Genomic DNA, 19,752 nt, shown 5'->3' with positions numbered 1-19,752 from the left:
CTCGGGCGCTACTGCTGTCTGTGAATAATGTTTTAAATAAATAAAAAAATTATGTAAATTCCCCAAATCCAAGGCAAAGATAAAGCCATGTTAGTTCAATGCTTATAGATTTCGGTTGCTTACCTGGGTCCCGGGTTCAAATCTGGGTGAGTGATATTCCAACTCATGTGACCCTCCTCGGAAATTACGGGTGGCATGGTGAAATTATCTGCCCACACCCCACCCATGTCCTGTTGTGTGAGGTCACCCATCGTCCATCCAACCACCCAACACGAATCGATTACTGTGTTTGGTTCGTAAAGTAAATAAATATTTGCACCTTAATAATTAAAAGTTGGGGGAATCGCCAAGATAAATTCATGATTTTGTAGAAAATATGATGATTAAAACGATTGAATCAATGTGTATTGTAGCATTGCAGCTGATGGATGAGTGAGGTGAGGCGTAAGGTATTAGCGTATATTTGGGACCAGCTGCATGAAAATATTTACATATTCACAAAAGAAAATAAATTAAAAAAGGACGCAGTCCATGTCTTGGCCAGCGTCCAAATCATGGACCGTGCCCTTTTTACGAATACGTTCACATCTACACAATATCACGCGAGCCACCGAAAGGGCATGTTGCGGGGGAGGGGACACCAGCCACGCATGCAGAAATGTTAGTCTATGCATTTATTTGAATACATATATGTACATTTAAGTACATCAAATAAATTTATACACATATATATATATAGGTATATATATATATATATATATATATATATATATATATATATATATATATATAGTATATACGTTATATGTAAATTGTGTATAGATATTGTATAGTATATGTGCTCTTAGCCACACAAGCACTCAAATCACACCCCATGTACATGCCTATATATATACACAATGCAGTAATTTGTGTGTTTGGTTAAATGGTTAAACTTTATCATTTAAGCCAATCAATAATTGGGGTCTTGGGCTTGATTTGATCATGATTTCTCATCGTGGAAGGTAGAGGTCCTAAAGTAAGAACGAGTGCTTGAACCTATCTGTGACCGTGTCTATCTCTCTAATTTTGTCCCGTTGATTACTAAGATGTCCGTCTTCACATACTAACTTCTCTCTTATATCTCTTATTTTTCTTCTGTTCTTCGGGTTATTCGATTCTTATCTGATCTCTTATATATCCATGTACTACTAGCTTGACGTGGTGGAAGGGCTTGTGCGTTCCGATGTCCCCTAGAGCTGTACTGGTGGGAGTAATAATAATTGCTCCTGGTAGGGTCACCCATGCCAGATATATCGAAGGTTAGGAGCCAGACGAAAGGTTGTCCACGCAGCGTCTGTTCCTCAGTGAGGCGGCTGCAATGGCGTCTGACCCTAGCGGAGCGGCCATTGAGTGATGGTGTCACGTTAAGAACACTATTGAGGAAGGCAATGGGAAACCATCTCAATTAACATTCCCAAGAATATAATGATGAACAGTATAGAGAATATTGAGAAGAACGGTTTAGCAGACTGGGTAAAATCATTCTATCCGTAGATATCTGACAAACATCTATCATTATATTCTTGCTTAATGGCAATAATCAGCGAAATTGATGTTTTAGCGAGTTTCCTTTTTGCATTAGAACTTTCTTTACAAACGCGTTGCTCTAACCAAGAAAAATAGGGAAGCTTTATCTCTCAGTTCCATTTTATTCTGAAAGCTTCCACCAAGAGTTGTGGCAGAGATATCACGTCACTAGCCAATAGGAATTAATTAATTTTTGGACCCATTTTACCAATGGTTTCCTGGGTCCACTTTTATTTTACTTCACAGTTAGTTGGGGATTCCTTTGAATCTTAGTTCCCCTTTTTACAAACAATAATGAGACATAAGGAAACAACATACATAACAAAACAGACAAAAATAATCAGACATAAGGAAAGTTTTTCTAAAATTTTAACATCTACAGGTGCTTATATATGTTGGGAGTTAAACTAATGATAAACAATTCAAGAAAAAAAAAAAATCACTCAATAGACATATAGAATACATTGCTACATTTTACATAAAATTTTACACAAAATATTTCCCAGTTAGTTCGCTTGTTGTGGTTCACTATTTGCTGGTTTTCTTATTGCAAATTTTCCGAGCAGGTTATTGTTGTTCTGTAGGCAAAATGTGACCATTTCCCTAAAGCTCGTTAGCTTCTCTTCCATATTGTTCCATAAGAGTTGCCGCTCTGTCTCATAGTAAACACAATCCTCCACTCTGTGTTCTGCTGTGTCTTCTTTTCCACAGTTACACAGAGGGGTAAAACATTTCCCTATGAAGTTTAAGTAGGAGTTAAAGTTTCCATGTCCGGTTAACACTTGTGTGCTTGCTGATGTGTGTTTAATATTTAATTTAATCCGGTCATCTATGTTCGGAAATATACGGTGTGTTTTCCTTCCCTTTTCTGTTCTGTTCCATTCGTCGTTCCATTCTCTATGTGTTTCCTGTCTCAGTAGTCTTTTTAATTTTGATATTTGTACTGCATTTTCTGCGGAATTGGAGTACATGATTGGTGATTATTAATTCCCCATTGATTCCATTCTCGATAAGTTCCAAATATCGCTCGTTATATTTATCGCCTCTGCCCAATTGTACGGGAGGCAGGGGTGTTCGGTTTCTTGTATTGGTTCAATGTTCGATGCTCGGAAAACTGTTCAATTCCATACGTAGGTAGTAAAGCAAACTTTCGATTGAGACGTGAGGATTTTTGGAGAGATTTTCTGGCGTCGCTTCTTTCGTGGTCGTCTAAAATCGGTGCCACTCTTTTCACGGGAGAGACCTTAACAATGAATTAGAATTAAAGTGTCGAGCGGAAAAGAGAAAAGCTGGAGGAGGCATTCGGTAAGGGCAAGAGGTCACCGAAGTCCCCCGCAACCTCTCCTCCCGCCCTTAGACGCCGCGCTGACATCAGGAGGAAGGGGTCGCATGCATATTTTCCACCTGCTCCCATCTCTCAGGACACCAAAACATCAATTATAACACCCAATAAAGGATATTAAGAAAATGTATGAACCCCAAGAGAAAGAAGTAAGAATTCCTTTTTCTAGTATTTCCCTTTCAATTATACGTTGATAGAGCATGGGTAAGACCTGACCTATTTCCAAAATTTTCGCCCTGACATAAAATAGAATATTCTGGGCTTTTTGAAAGAATGTCTCAAAAGGTTGACCAAAAATAAACGTAATTATCAACATATTAACAAAAATAAATGATCGATAAAGAACTGGAGTTCTATCAAACGTAAAACCGCCAATGTTTGGTTTAGGCATACGCAAACATTATTAAAAATCACATTTTGAAACTAATTTGTATTATTTGACAGCAATTTTTGCGCCAATTGCTTTTTTTTTAAACTTTAATCAAAGCAAAGCCTTTAAGCAAATTTTGATCATTATAAATTATCGTTCCAAATTATAGCCTTGTTAATGTAACATGTTGTATTTCACAGAAAATTACCGATTGCATTAGGCGTAGAAAAAAAACCCTGATCTAAGTTAAGAACTCGAGACTAGTAAACATATACGACGAAATTGTGCGTCGAGAGAGAGAGAGAGAGAGAGAGAGAGAGAGAGAGAGAGAGGGGCAGCAAAATTTCCGTGAAAGTCTTTTATTTCCTCAAAGGGAACGTGTTCTTTGTCTGAGCACATTCCATTTGATCCATCGTCGTGCTTAAATGCATAAAAGTTTTGTTTTTTTTAATGAAGCCGATAGGAGCGATTTGTTTTGTGCTTTGATCCCGGAGTCGCCCAGCTTCAACTGAGCAGGCCGTGAAAAACAGACCCATCTCCTTCTTCTTAATGTCGGAAAAGATTCCTTTGAAGGGTCCTCGCCCCATTTCGTGTGTCCCTGGAAAAAGTAGAACCTGCCAAAAATGTAATTCACGGTCTTTTGACCGCGGGAGCAGAATTATTCCCCTTGGTCAAAGTCATATTAGGATCGCTCTCAAGATGCACCCTCTCGAACAGCATGTAGAAAGGCCATTGAGGAATCGTTTTCCTTCCGCTCTTCTTTCCTTTGTGGTGCGTGACGAGAATACACCGGTTCGAGAGTTGAGGCGAATCATCTGCTATGCTTCCTATTAGCGCCCGAAGGACTTCCGGGCTCCGTAGTACTCCATGCGTCGATTCGTCAGGAGTCATTTTTTGTTCCAGACGCATTCGCTAAACGTGGATGCTTCGTCCCCTAACATGGTTAAAAGATAAGACCCTTAGTGCCGTAAGAGTAATTTCAAGTTCTCAGTAGATAAGCACTTGTCTGCTTTGTCAAGAAAGAATGAGCGAATGAATGAATTTACAGGTATGTAAATGCCTGTATTTGGCTACTGTGAGAAAGGGGTTGTAAGAAATTAGAGTTTAGCGTAAATTGTCTTTGCTCGGAAAGAAGATCAAACAATTTTCAATACTTTTATTATACGTATATTGATCCAGGACCACTTCCAACTATTCATTATAAATTTGTATATTGTCTGTAATATTTTTTTGATTTATGGCAGTGATAAATTATAAGGCTATCGGTGGCTTACACAGAAAAAATACGCTGTCAATTGCATGATTATCTAAAGAATGATTTAGCTTTGACCTTGTGAGTTGCTTCTCTTGACGGATATTTAAACCTCAGTAATAATTCCCACATAACGACCTCTTTTCATGATTTCCATTAGAAATCATTTTATTTTTTCCTAGTTCAGCCATATTTTGAAATTTCCGGATCCCTACCATGTAATGTAGAGTTGAAGATGCTGCCAAGTGTTCCAAACACGTTTTTTTTACGAGGGACTTGACTTCTATACGAATCTAAATCAAGCTCTTCTCTAAGTTTTAACCCAACGGTCCATGGGAGTACGAGCCAAATGGAAAAGAAGGAAACTTTTGAACAGAGAATTCCAAAAATACCTCATAAAATGATCATTTCAGTAAAAATAGAGCAGAGATAAGGTCGCTGGGTTGGTCATCCGCCTGGAGTCTACAGTCTTCACGCAAAATAATCTCGTGAAATGCAATAAATGATTAAATTATTAGTATATACTATGACATTGATCAGAATTTTGACCTTATTTTTTGAATTGCATTGGATATCAAGTGCAACTTGCTTGTCCAGAATAATTTAATGCTGGATAGTTATAAGTTTTATAGGAAATGGTTTGTAGAGGACGGTTTTAATGGTTCAGAAGTGTTATGGAAGACCCAAACAATGTGACATTTTTTTTAGCGAACGTCTAAGACCCACCTCTAGCAGATACCTAGTCCACTTAAAAAAATAATTGTACCAAACTAGGCAAACGAAATGTCTAAGCGGTAATCGGTATTTTTTTTAAATTGGTGCTTTAAACACATTTATTAGCGTATCATAGATTTGGATAAAATTTGATGATTATTACGCAAATCTCATTTGATAGAATGGTTTTAGCAGCGGTACCAATTGACCCCATCTAATCTGAACCCATTTATTAAATATACCGGATAGATAATCTAACCTAAAGTTACCAATAGCCTGTTTTTATACATTTTAATTCGTTGGTTTTGCAACATATTGCGTATAAATTCGTTGAATGCTTTTAACAAAATGCTTATGATCTAAATCGAAATCTTACAACTTTCACCATCACTAATTGTGTATTTTAAATCGGGTCTATGACAGCTGCTATCAAGGTTTTTGACATTCCACAAATTATTTTATTGAGAGTACAGTAAAATATTCGATTTATAAAATTAAAATATTTCCCAAGCATCTATCTTGTACGGTTCGCTGGAGATTTTCATTTCGATCTGAGAGACGTACTGACAAACATAAGAACAAAAGAAAAATGTAGTATACTTTTCGTGAGGAGCGACGTGCCCTGAAAATGAAGTACAGGGCTTTCTTTACCCCAGGGCTCGGACAACCGTCCGCCGCCTACTGTGCGACGGATAGGGAATATTCCTTTTCCTGCTCGGCGGAGCATTCGCTCCCTTTGGACGGCGATTCGATTGTAGGTTCGATTCGATTCACGTCCCCGTCGCCATCGTTCGGAAAATTAAGTCTGCGGACGGCACGGAAAACCGCAGAACCCAAATCAGAGTCATCCCCGGACGTCGGCTGTCAGGGGCGGCTTGTCGCTCATTTTGGTTTTGCGGCGTGAGAGGGACCGCGTGTCCCACGCATTACCGGCTCTCCCAACCCCTTCCTTCCCTCCCCCGGGCATCGGCCCACCTCCGTGGAAATGCGGGTGTTCCTGCCCTTTCCCTTTTGATTTTTGAATTGTGAAATAAAATGTTAGAATTTCGAGGTGAACGAAGTAATAAAAGCTCACTACCACGGCTCCTCTGCTCCGTCACCCTGTTAACAAGACTCGACCTTTAGCAACGGTCAGTAATTCAATTTCCAAATTTATTTGTTATGAATTTTACGCAGCATGCAATTAAATTTAAAAAAAATACTGTTTTCAATGCCTAAACATCGTCGTCAGGTGTTGTATGAGATTACTGTCTCCCTCCAGAGGGTTTAATATTGGGACTAATTGTTTTCGTTCACATAAAAAACATCTGTGGCAAAAAGAGAAATTTCGGAAAACAAATTTTAAATATTAATCGCAGTTGCGGTTTTCCTGTTTTTTCTTCTTTTTTCCTTCATTTATATCTTCTCTCTAAAAGGACTAGGAACATTTCATCCTCTAGTACGATCTCAGCTTTGGTCAAAGTAGTCACTAAAATAAGAACTTTCACTATACTTCTTCTTATGCTGCTAATACATAGAATCCTCATTAATTTGGATTGATTGCCGAATTGGATCGCGTGTTACGGAGAGGAGCCAGATTTGTAAAGCGCTGTTATGACAAACTGAGTAGCATGACAAAACTATTAGAGGAGCTAGGTTGGGAATCACGGAGCGAAAGTTAAATTACTTACATATTAAATCTCTTGCATAAATTGAAAGGACGTCTCTCTAGCAATGCTGTTGAAAATGTATTAATGGCCCCATCGTACGACGGCAGGTGAGAATATGTCAATAAAACTAGAGAGATTAAGTATAGAAAGATAGATAAGATGTCATTTTTCTCACGAACGATTAGGGATCAGAATAACATTTTCTGACCGCGGTAAGGTCATATACGGGTCAAATTTAGACTGGTTTTGACCCCCTGCCACACGCTCTAGCGGTGGCTTACTGGGTACTGAAATATCGAATGTCGAAAATGCAACGTATTGTTACGAACAGTCATCCTGAAAATGTACATAATCTGTAATCATTTTTACCACGAACGATTTGGGATCAGAATAGCGTTGTCCGACCGCACTAGGGGGAGTAAGTATTTAAAAAAAACTAAGAAAATACTTTCTTGGTTCTCCTCTGCCACTTTGGGGCATCTATCTCACGCGATTTTCCCCAGCTTGCTTCGGTTGTTAGGCTGTTCATTCAATTTTTTCCTCTTGTTATATTTGGAGTTAATAGTATCCACTCATTTATTGAGGCTATTCATATTGGATCGTCTCATGTTTTAACTTATTTCCGGGACTAGTAGTGTCGCGTCTGAGTCTTTTTTCAGATTGTAATGCGATTGTAGCATTTTTATATTTCTTGCAGACGACGCGATTTCCGAAATTGCTGGAAATTAAATAAAATTCTCGTGATTCTGAATAAACTATTATAAATGAATTTGTGAAATCCCTCGTTTTTCCTCAATTCTCTAAACGGTGACTCATTAAATCCGCATACGTGTGTGATTACTTTTTCCATACTCCTATGCTCCAATATCCCGACTCGCTATTCCATATAAGAAGCTAAAACTTTACAACAAAATTTGAATTCAGAGAAATTTTATGTGTTTCGTGAAGAAGCTTCGCGATAGTACAGAAAGCATTGCACAATTATTGGGTAACTTGGGTTGAGTGACATCGGAAACACGAATTTTTCATGCACGACCTATATTTTCAGATTAACGCAAATCTTGCGAACCTAACGCTGACAGAAAAGGAATAATCCCAGTGTCTTATAAGGCGAGACCACTAAGAACGGTATGGGTTAGTCAGCCAGCGATATACAAGTAATAACTTTTCACTGCGCTGTTCGTGAACTCCACAGTAGGAAGTAGAACGTGCGATACTTGGAATTTTCCAAATGTTATCAGTCGTCACTAACACCTCTGATAGCTGGAGACCTAACACTTCCTGTCACGCGTAATGTTGGGAGGCTTGCAAGGCATTATGCACAGGAGATGTTGATTTTATTCCGCACTTCATGATGCTTCTAAGCATTGGCGATTCTTATAAATTTTAAACCGTGTTGTTTGAAAGACGTTATTAATACATGATATCGTTCTGGAATCTGGTAGACCTGCTATAAAATCGGTTCTCCTAATTGGTTGTTATGCATGTCATTCGATGATTATCTTTAAAGGATAAATTATCTGCTTGTTTGTTGCTCGGTTATTTTCCACTCTTAAGAGTAATGCGTATTCCCTTTATTGGAAAAGTGCAAATCTCAAATTCTGTCGACATCGGCAAGCAGGTAAACAAAATTTACAAAAAAACAAAAAAATTACAATGCTTCTTATTTGAAGTATTGTAAATGTACTTGTCGTTTATTTTGATTCTATAGTTCTTTTGTAATCTTATTTATTTTTCATCATTTACGTATTCCATTTTGTAATTCCCTTATATTGCCGTATGAATTATGTTTTGCTGTGGCTGAAAGTGCAGAAATATTGGATGTAATCTTCCCCTGGGCGTGGATTTTCTTCATTGTTCTGTAATCTCCTTTATTTGCTGGCAATATTTTTTAGCAACTGAATTGTGAGAGTGTTTCAAATTCAAATATCAAAATATGAAAACTCTGATCTCTTCTTTCCTTCTTATATTAAATGTATTGTACCTTGGATTACCACATTGGTAATGAGTCTCTGCAATCAACTTTGTAGAATTTGCCATAGACATTATTTTAATGTCGTCTTAGTTGAATTTTTATCAGGCCACGTACTGAGGTAGTTGTATAATGTTCATTCCTCAATTTGAAGATTAGTCCTATATATTTAAGCTTCAAAAGTTAACTGACGTATAAAAAGTGAAAATCAGTTATTTTTACACTTTATGAGTTCCCTGCTTAAAAATAGCGGAATTTCCACCGTGTTCTGATTTTAGAAGCTATTACCAACATAAACCACGACACTGGTGAACTAAATATGTTTTGTGCCGAACGCGATGCTTAGAATAATTGAAGTTCATCGAAATATTGGCAATTTGTGGAGAAATAAATAGTCTCCCAAACACAAAAAAGCTCCTTTATGCATTTTTTCGATTAACGTTTTCTTCCTGGAACAGTTGGTATAGTGGCAAGCATTTTCATATAGAAAAAAATCACCCAAAATATTGCATGAACTCCTAAAAAGCAATCGCATAATATTGATTTATTTTGTTTTTGTATAATCTACTATCAAGCCCTATCAAAGCTCTTAGACCTAAGTAACCAAAACATATTTTTATGCCGTAATTAAAGTTTAAATACCAGTGAGAAAAAACTTAAAGAGGAAGTATTTATTTGGAGAAAATATTTTTTTTAATTGGCGCTCTTCACGTCAGACATGTTTTTATTAAAATTTATCCCAATAACTATAGTTTAAATAAACAGCACGTGTAATGCTATAGTATAATTACTTTAAACTTTATTTCCTCCAAGCCTTCATAAAAATTTGGTTTTCCCTAAGAAAAACCTTCTTTTTCCGTTATACTACTCCAAAGAAAGCATGGAAATATTTTCATTGCCTAAAATCTAATTTTAATTTATTCTAAAGATACCGATGTCAGTTTCAATAGCCTCCTTTTGATGTATCCAATTTCCACGAACATCGCTAAAATCCATGCCGGAGTTACCTTTTGCGTCAACGATACGGCGAGCGTCGTATGCGTTCGGGTTCTGTAGTTGCAATACCATTATGTAATGCATACCCATCAGCAGGAGATTGAAGTACCTTAGGAAGGGAGCTGCCTATCCTTAATTGCCTATCGCATGAGCACAGTTAAGCTAATACGAAGTGAGCGCCCTATTTATCTTTGATGGTAAAGTTTTATGCTAACAAATGTTATATTATCCACGCTCTTCTCTAACCGATGAATATCTTACTTCGCACTAATTCGATAATCCCAAACTGGGTCAAGTTTGCCATTGCAGTTAGAATATTTTCGGAAGCATGACTTTGGATAGGAATATGATTACGATGGAGCAGGAACCTAAGCAACGGAGCATTTCTAAGTGCCTACATCACCCCTGCGTTGGAAATTTATGGAAATAAAGTGTCCTGTCTCTAAACGTCACTCAAAGACGCATGCAGAAGGCTTCATGATGTGCTCTGTCGGGGCAGGCAAAGTAAAAAAGCATAATTTTTAGATTATTTCAGGGAAATAATTCCATTTAGCTTAGCTCTTCCTCAATATGCTTCCTTAGCATATTTATTTCTCCTTCGTCATTATCATGCACTGAAGTCGGGAGCAGGTGCAATAAAAATCAAACGGGGAGGAATTAAAGTCGCATCTGCTTTAACAGATAAGATTTTATTTCTGTATACAATTGCCGTTATATCAGCTAAATATCATGAAATTATACCAATAGTCGTGAGGAAAAACTGAGTAGGCATTTCTATCCTTTTCGCGTATGGCTAAAATATATCTTTATCGTGAACATATTTCATTTCAGGGGGGAAATCTTTTCAAATCTGTCTTATCAAAGAAAATTTGGTCAATATGACAAGCCATCAAATTTGAAAAAGGGTAGCGCAAATGAATAAATGACTTTGTAAGTATCAGTTTGCTATAACAGGGGTTCGCTTTTATAATAGAAGTGAGTGTAGAAGCAACACGATAGTTTCAGACCAGACGTAATGACATCGTGAGACGAAATGAATTGAAATGAATATTTTTATATTTCCTTCCGTCCGCAATTCGATGAATAATTCGTGTCGAGACTATTATATAATTTACTCATGCGGTAGAGCTAACTTTGAAGTCAATGTGTTTGTGTGCCGTTTCACTGTGTGGTGGTACGGATGAGCGAACGAGTCAGCAATAACGGACGGTTGTTTTGTTGATCGTGTAAGCAGACGATGAGGCGAGGAAGGCGATATGTTCGCCGGGGGTTGTTGTGGGAATGGGGTGGAGTGCTTGACGCTTCCTCCCCCCCCCCCAGGGATTTCCTGAGCTAAGGAATGTGGGAATTTTTGGGAGAGGGGAACATGGGATTTTCGTTTGGACATGGCGGGAGAAGTTCGTTTGACGACTTACCGCAGGATATTTATCTACCGCTTGTAATTCGAGGGAGCAAGTTGCCTCGACCGAGTAGTGCAAAACGGACACCTATACGAGCATAGGCGAACCGCTTTTTTATTCAAAAACTAAATGCAAACATTTGACGCTAAATTTTACAAATTTATAAGCGGTTAGATACGAGTATATGTGTTTATACTGGGATACGATAATGGGGTCACTTCACAACACAAACTTTTGCTACGAAAGAGATAGCTTCTTTTATAACTTTTACAGTGACCCACATTTCAAAATTATATACAGAGGACATGCATATATGGATTTAAGCAGAATATACTTTAAACATGGATTGAGTGGGAATTAATTGAAAAACAAATAATTCCGAAAACATTTTTTTTAAACTGCAATTCGATGAATTAGCGATGTGAACGAATTGAAGGGCATGCCTCGCATGGTAAGAAGCGTGTGAAATTCACGTTTTTGGGCTAAACATGGAAACCGTTTCTTTTCCTGAGCGCCCCTGATGGTTTCCTAACATCTTCAGCTACTCAGGAAACCACACATCTTGGACTTAAGCTGTGGCGTCGAGAGACGTTTCCGAACCCTCTGGTCATCTGTCGATTTTGCAAACCATTAGTCTACGCAACCTATACATATACTAAAACTTAGGGGAAAAGCTACGCGAAAATATTTCCTCAGCATGGATCTGGGAAAAAACCGAAAAACTTCCCGGGAAAAAAATTCGTTATCCTCACAACAGATAGGTAACTTGTGAGATAATGATGGAAAATAATAACTCATGAGATAATCTGTTTTCATGTGTCTATTCGTAAGCAACGTTATAACAAAACCTTTGTGAAAAGTGAATGACATGCAGGGCATTTGGGCAAATTTCACAAAGATATGCTAGATACATACTACTTAAAGGATCCACTTATTTGTAGGAAGCGCGCCAAGTATGGTGGCCGATTGATTCCCTGAGCCCCAGCTGCTTGTCTAGAATCTTTGGCTACGATGCTACGATACTCAGAAGATTCTACTTGCTGGCGTTTCACAAAGAGCCATGTGTTGCTTAAATAAATAGGTGCTTGGAGTAAGAGTAGGATGTTTTAGCACAAAAAGGAGGACCTCGTCTTCTAAGAAACTGTCAGCCTTGTGATATCTACTTATTCAAATTCGTAACGAAAGTAATAAAAAGATTACTGAAGACAGTCTTAATGCTGTAATTTTACTGTAACAAACCCTCAGTGATAAAAAGCTTTAAAAAATGTTGGTAAATTCCAAGCAAAATAATCTAAAAATTTTAGTTAATATTTAAGTTTAAGAACTACAGGCATCCTCCTCCTCCAGAGAAACTATGTCATGAATTTCTCTAAGATCTTCTCCGACACTCGTTCCGTAGTATGTTTGCCACCTGGTCTTCCTTTGGAATTAGACGTCAAACGTTTCATTCTTGGTGTGACAGCAAATGCCAATGGGCTCGATTATTTTGTAACATTTGGCACGTAGTGAGTGATACAAATGTTCACGTGCACTTCTCTTTTTATTGCGGTAATAGAGAAAAAAAAATGTATCCAGGTCATTCCTGTTTAGGTGCGTCTTCCTTTCCTTATCTTACCCTTGAAACGTCCTGAGGATGTAACGCTTTAAAGGTGGAGGTCGGTGAAAGAGGGTTCTCAGGGAGGCGATCCTCCTGTGAGCATGTGCGGCAAGATGCTCTCGCCCACTCCCCCACCTCTAGGAGGGGGTAACCGCAGTGGACCGACCCACCATCCCTCGCCTCCCCATTCAGTTTTTCGCGTCCTTCGATAATCCTCCCTCCTCCTCCTTCCCAATCCCTCCTCGCCCCCCTCCCCCCACGTCCTTTCTCCCCCGCCCATTCGCCCTTCTAGTCCACCCACGCCCCTTTAAACCCCATATTTATTTTTAGCCCCGGCCGCCTTCGGCCAGCGTTAAAGGATAAGGATACGGAAGGAGCCTCACTTCCGGATGGGTCCTTCACACAACTCACGGGACCTCTTTCTCTCCCTTTTGTCCCTCTTCCCTCCCTCCCTCCCTCCGGGGATCTTCCCTTCTTCAACTTGAAGATAACTCCAGACGACAGGGTAAAAACTATAAGGGCAATGCCGGCCGGCATCCTCCTCCTCTCCGTCTCTTCCCCCAAAACCAACCCCACACAGCAAGTCAACCGAAATAGTCTCTCCGTCCTTCTTTTTTTTCCCTTCCCAAATGGGGAAAAAACCAGTCGATTTCCCTCTCATGGATAATACATCAAGATGTTAGAGCAGAGGATGAGGAAGGGGGAGAGGGGGGGGGGGAACTCCGGATGGCTGGGGGGAGGGAGGAAATTAAGCGAGAAAGTGAGCTTATTTTGCGGGAGGGAGTCTCAATTTTTTTCTCCCCTCCTTCCCTCGCTTTGTTTTCGTTCCTCGAACCCACCACCTGTTCCTTTGCGGAGGGCGGCACACGGACTGACGATTCCGACGGCCGAGAGAGAGAGGCAAAAAAATATGAAAGGAACGGGACGCCCCCAATTTAGAAAATTGGTATTTGGGAAACCTTACATACTTACTCCAATGCATCTATTTTGTAGCTCTAGTATCGATGGGAATTGAACAAAATGGTCACTTTAACCTTGACATTTCCATTCCGTAAATGAAGTTATAGAGTTGAGCGTTTCCGACCTGGAGCGAACGCTCCAGATGGGAGTGGGCAATTTGATTATTTTGCGGGGGCAATTAGATAATATGCTGTCAGTAGAATAAAAAAATGTAGCTATTATCAGTAAACCTTATATTCATCAAAGAAATCCATATAATGGAAAGGCCTACCCGCGCTCTTTTTTATTTCAAGTCCCTATTTACACTCTCCCTCCATTATAATTTCCAGGAAGTTGTTATCCCGCAGAACTTGCCCAAAAAATTTAATTTTCTTTTCCTCCATCTCTTTCATAAAATTTTTTCCTCATTGAATTCTCTCTTTACTTCTACAAAAATAATAAATATGATGGAGGGAGGAGTATTAGGAGAAAAGGGAGAGAAAGGCCGAGAAAGAAATTTCAGGATGACATAAAAATTACTGTGGGACAAAGGTGTTAAGTTTCGAAGTATTCTCATGACAAAATCGCTAATGCACTTTAAATCTAAATATGATGACCGTCGAAACTTCAATAGATTGAAAAAATCCTTAAGGGATACGAAACCAGGTAGACAATTGGCCTCGCGTGTTTCCAGTGCGCTGCTGCCTTTTTCCTAGCCTCATGGACATAGTGCACACCCAGCGCATGCGTCACTTTCTGCTTTGTACCTCCGTCAATGCGTCGCTTTACTCTCCCAATCATTTCTTTCTCTCCCCATCGCCATCCCTTCTCCCTTCAGCTCCTGTTAGCGTGCCCCCATGAGTTCGCCACTCATTCCTTTAGCGAACGTGGAAACTGCATGTTTGCCTAAAGGCATGACGGGAAAGGTAAATTCCATTGTTCTAGAAGCCCGTATTCACCTATTAAAGTTCAAGGCATGCGACGGTAGAGGTAATTCCATAAATTTACCAGTAATTTCATGGAGCCGTTATTATTCCGAGGCGAGATTTCAAACAAGGACAGCGCGACCCCTGAGAGAAAGCTACTCGTCGAGGAAATTGGGACAAATTTTGTTCTTTTGATTCAATTAAGGTTCATGTGTTTGTTTTTGCTTGCTTTCGTCACTCGAATAATTGGAGTTTCCAAAGGTTGTCGATCAAAAGTGTAAATTATATCCCTTCGATACTGGGAATTTAATGGAATTCGAAAGAAATTTAAAAATGATGAACAATTATTCAGGTTGAAATCTCACTATACCGACACGTGGAAATTATTCCTAACTAATATACCTTAAGTTATGGCGAAGTGTATTCCCTGCAAACTCAAACATCCTGAACATATTTTTCACAAAAAATACTATCACAGATCCGGAAGGAATCCCTGCTGTTAGATTACCGAAGGAACTTCCTATCGGCATGTCACCTTGGGTACTATAAAGCTTTTTCTTACATTTCGATAGAAGAAGGCTCAGTATTTCGCGACTGTAAGCTGAGTAACATCATAACCCTCTATGCATGAGGAGATAGAAACAATCATAGCAATCATAGACCGATTTCTTTATCATCGATATCCTGCAAAACCTTAGAAAATATAATTGTTATTAAATGATAATATATCCCGAAAAAAAGAACTGACTATTTCGTATACATTATGATTTTGGAAAAAGCACAGAATTCGAAACAGTTTGGTCTTGTTATTCATGAAGTGTTGGAATCGGGAGAAAGGAATAAACAAGTGGATACTGTGTATTTAGATCTATAGATAGCCTTCGACAAGGATCGCCACATAAAATTGATACGAAAAATAAGATACCTGCTATTGTATTAGCAAGGAAGTGATCAATTGGATTGGGGACTCCTTATCTAATCGTTAGCAAAATGTAGTAATCGATAGGTTGAATTAGTTAAAGTTAGGTATAACTGTAGGCATGCCACAGGGAAGTGTTATGGGTCCCCTTTCTCTTCTCAATGAGCATTAACGGCCTAATTTCCACCAGGGTCTCCAGGTGAGGCTAAAAATAGCCATTGTGGCTCATTTCAGGTGTGGGTGACTAAAAATATATATTTATTCTAATAAGTCGTTTTCTGTCTAAATTTAGTTTATCAATCAAGTCTATAGAAGAAAAATTAAAAAAAAATAAAGATTACTTATTTTTGATAAATAAAACACTAATATATTTGCATATCAGAAAATTGTGATTGATACCATTTATCTATGTTACCAGCGTTATCATTGTATATAACCCGGTTTTTTTTCATGCCGGTTAGCCTATATGGTGCCATTTAGTTTTAAAAATGGGTGATTTCCAGTCTAGAAAATATTTATTATTCATTGTATTCTACGTAATCTTTTATCTCGACTAGATGCGGAGCAGTGAAATTAATTAATGCCAAATTAGTTCTCCACTTGCTACTGCAGTATTCGTTCAATTGATCATCTAAGTGATCTTGTAACAGACCACGTAAAGGATAGATCTCCATTGGGCGAAGTGTATGAGCGGCATTAAAGATTTCGTGCGTGTGATTCTGTTTAAACACTTAGGTGAAGAACTAGAATTCTGACCGAAGGACCTTAGAGAAGTTGAAATACTCGTTATTCATTTAATATCTAAACGTAGTTTTCATAAAAAAAATGACTATTTTTTATGAGTTAAGTATTTTACCCATATAATTAATAGTTTAAAACAATAAATATTTATCCTAAACGATGTTATTTCAGCCTCTTTTAAACACCTCTTGGCTGAGGTAGAAAAGCTATTACTTAATTATATCACATTGATCTGAATAATCTATTGATTTTTTAATATGATGGGCATGACAGTGTTTTTGCTGCGCATAATTCAATCCTCTGAAAGCTCAACCTACGGATGACATCCCCAATTAAGTCATCATAAAATGCACTTGGCATAGTTTGGATCGGAGCTCTGGCTGTACCTTCAAGAAACTACAATCAAATATGTATTCCTGCTTGATTTACCCTCAGTTGAAACTGCCACTAAAAAACTTTTTGTTTCGAAAAACATTTTCTTTACTATATGATGACTCCACGGATCCAACAAAAGTCACCAGCCTATTTAATGTTAATGGGTAGTAAGGGGAGAATTTATTTTTGTGAGGAAATATTTTGTGAGACGTAAAAAAATCTTAGCTAAAATACAAAAAGTGAAGAAAAAGATGTTTTCGTGCGATGAAGCCGTAGAAGATACCGAAGATAAGATAAGATCGGGAATCATAGACCATATTTATTGCAATAAACTCCAACGCTTGGTCGAAAAAGCTCATGAGAATATCGAGTGGAAAACCTTATTTTTGAGCATAACAAAATCATATCTAAATGCTGACCAGAAGAGAAAAACTGAAACTCTCCTAATTTGCTAGAAGAAAATAGATGCTAGCATTATCGGAGAACTATTCTTGATACATATTATGCTGGGCTTTTATGCGTCCATTTTATTCCATTGATTCAAGACTGAAGTGAATAATACTTTTCTAGCTGAAAAATGATCCTTTCAAAGGTTTCAGAGACGCTGAAACATTGCAACAAACAATTAGTCCCCGATTCATATAAAAATGATTTGGAGACAATTTTACCTGAAAATACTAATTTACCATGTGTAGAGAAAAATTTTAGGGAAATATCTATGCTTAACTATTTGGGTAATGTAAAATGCAAAATTTGCTGGCTGGACTCAGGACGGCAGTAGCTTACTATGCAGTCTCCCATTATTTCAATTTGTGCAAATTATATGCTGAATAAGACCAATTTTTAAAGATGGGACCAAATGTTGTCATGTAATCTAAAGAAATGAAATATATCTACTCTTCATTACTTTAAAAGAAAAAATTAAAATTCTCGAAGTACCGTCAGATCTAGTTATCATATGGGAATTTTGGAATTCGGAAAAATTCCTTGAAAGACGAGTGTTTCGGTAAAATTTCTGAGGTTACGTGCAAAATTATTTTTTCTTTCAAGTGAGCATTGATTTCGTGGTAAGGGTGTTTTCCCATGTCGCCATTGTTGTTAACAGTGAGCTAATAAGTGAGTCAAATTATATCAAAATCAATTCTACTTAAAGGATAAAAGCGAATTTAGCCATATTTAAGGAATATTGTAAATACTTAAATGCCACAAATATGTGTTATACCTTTAAGTAAACAATAACTTAAAGAGCTATCTCAAGATGTAGCGCAAGAGTACAATCAAGGATGCATATGTGGATGAATCGATGAGCAAGCATTTTGCAATAGTGTTTGTGATCACTTTTATGTACAACCTTCACTTTGAGACATTAATTCATCCATGATTATTCCTGAAAAGGGTTATTTCTCTCTCGTTTGCATAATATATATCGACGAAAGCTCAAATTTCAATAAAATTTGTGAAGTGTAGTTTAGAAGAGTACTTTTTTTCCTGATCGATCACGAATAAATTCCATCGCTGTGATGTTCTCTTCTCCACTGGGATGGGTCACTTCATTTTGAACAATTTTATTTTATTGTCATGGAAATTTTATTTTCTTGGAATTAGAGCACTGAGCACGAGAAGATTTTATTGAAAGTACTTGTATAATATCATTGATATAGTACCAGCGCCACAGTATTTATGATAGTTCATTTTTTTTCATTTAATTTACAGTTTTGGTTGTATCGCGTATTGAACGGATGAAGTCATTTTAATAGATCGATAAAAATTTACGTGCACCTATATTTTTAGTATTCATTGAAAAATCATTTTAAATTACACACATGCAAATGTACACGCAATACTTTACCTAAAGTAGCAACTAACCTATACATGTGGATTCACCTGCGAATATGCCTTATGTCTACGCAGTATTAAACATATCTTCACTTGTGAATCGAATGTTTTAACTATATCTATAATGATTTGATTTCTTATTATTAGGATTCCTGATTGTCTGGGGAGAGAACGAATCTGTGTATCCATCTTTACTGGAGTCTATCTCCCTTATCTTATCTTTGTGGTCTAACCTACCTAAATAGTGTGAGGCCATAACATTTCCTTTTGTGTAATAATCAGATACTCGAAGCAGTCGTGATTTCTAACGCCATCTCCTCTCTTTCCTCCCCACAGAGAGACGGGACTGCTGTCATCACGTCGCCCGACCCGAGAAAGGAGTCCGTGGTGATACACCCCAGTGCATGCGATCTGGTACCGGGAACCATCATCATAGTGAACCCGACGGCACCCGTGAGCAGGGGAAAGTTCAGCAAGGTGTCTTCATGGCACTTGTCACAGGTCAGCATCAGCAGTCATCCGATTCCATCGCAGGTGGAAACACCTTTTTCTATTGCTGTGACTGAGTACACGTGGTCGCGAGTTTATCACGTTACTCCCACGCACTCGTATCTCTGCACGCGCAAGATAAGGACTTGTGCGTGAGAAGTCCCTCGAGCGAGTGCCGTGTTTCCTCCTGTCAACTTATCGCTTGTGAACACAGACAAAATTGAATGCCTCTTAACCGCGAGAACTTGAGCGATGGTTTCAATATGCCTGTCATGTGTTTCGCGTCATCTGCTGACTGCACGATATCCATGCACCATGAATTATAGTCCGTTTAGGATTGGCTGAAGGAGAGGCAGGAGCCTCTACGGTGCGAGAGGGTCTAGTCCATTTCGGATAATATGGGGAGCAAAACCTGCTCTAACGAGCGATGGCACAAACGACCTCAGCTGTCCCTCACTTCCCGTATTAACTAATACGTACTACACGGAGGAAAGGCATGAAGGAACAGCAATGTGGAAGGGTGACAAGGGAAGGCTGATTTCTTACCCTCCATTCAAATAGGCGAGCTTGTTTACATCTCAAACTTACCACTCTCCCAATTCCAGCGTGTCATCGGTAAGCCTTATGCGAACGGACCACAGCTATTATGGATAGGAAAAAATTTCG

At 38.3% G+C, this 19,752-nt stretch overlaps 1 protein-coding gene across 1 annotated transcript in view; it reads left to right on the top strand.

Moving 5' to 3' along the window:
* LOC139695644 (trehalose transporter 1-like protein) overlaps nucleotides 1–19,752 on the top strand; it is a gene marked incomplete at its 5' end in the record, with an annotated part of 263,322 nt that overhangs the window by 199,963 nt on the left and 43,607 nt on the right. Inside the window, one exon of the mRNA XM_071594454.1 lies at nucleotides 18,934–19,098. Within this exon, the coding sequence (XP_071450555.1) occupies nucleotides 18,934–19,098 (165 nt within the window). The remainder of the gene's footprint in view (nucleotides 1–18,933; nucleotides 19,099–19,752) is intronic.

The sequence above is a fragment of the Hetaerina americana genome, unplaced genomic scaffold (genome assembly GCF_022747635.1).
Source record: "Hetaerina americana unplaced genomic scaffold, ioHetAmer1.1.p SCAF_61, whole genome shotgun sequence".
Classification (NCBI taxonomy): domain Eukaryota; kingdom Metazoa; phylum Arthropoda; class Insecta; order Odonata; family Calopterygidae; genus Hetaerina; species Hetaerina americana.
Note: the sequence above shows the minus strand (reverse complement) of the source record. Positions and strands in the feature narration are given on the sequence as shown.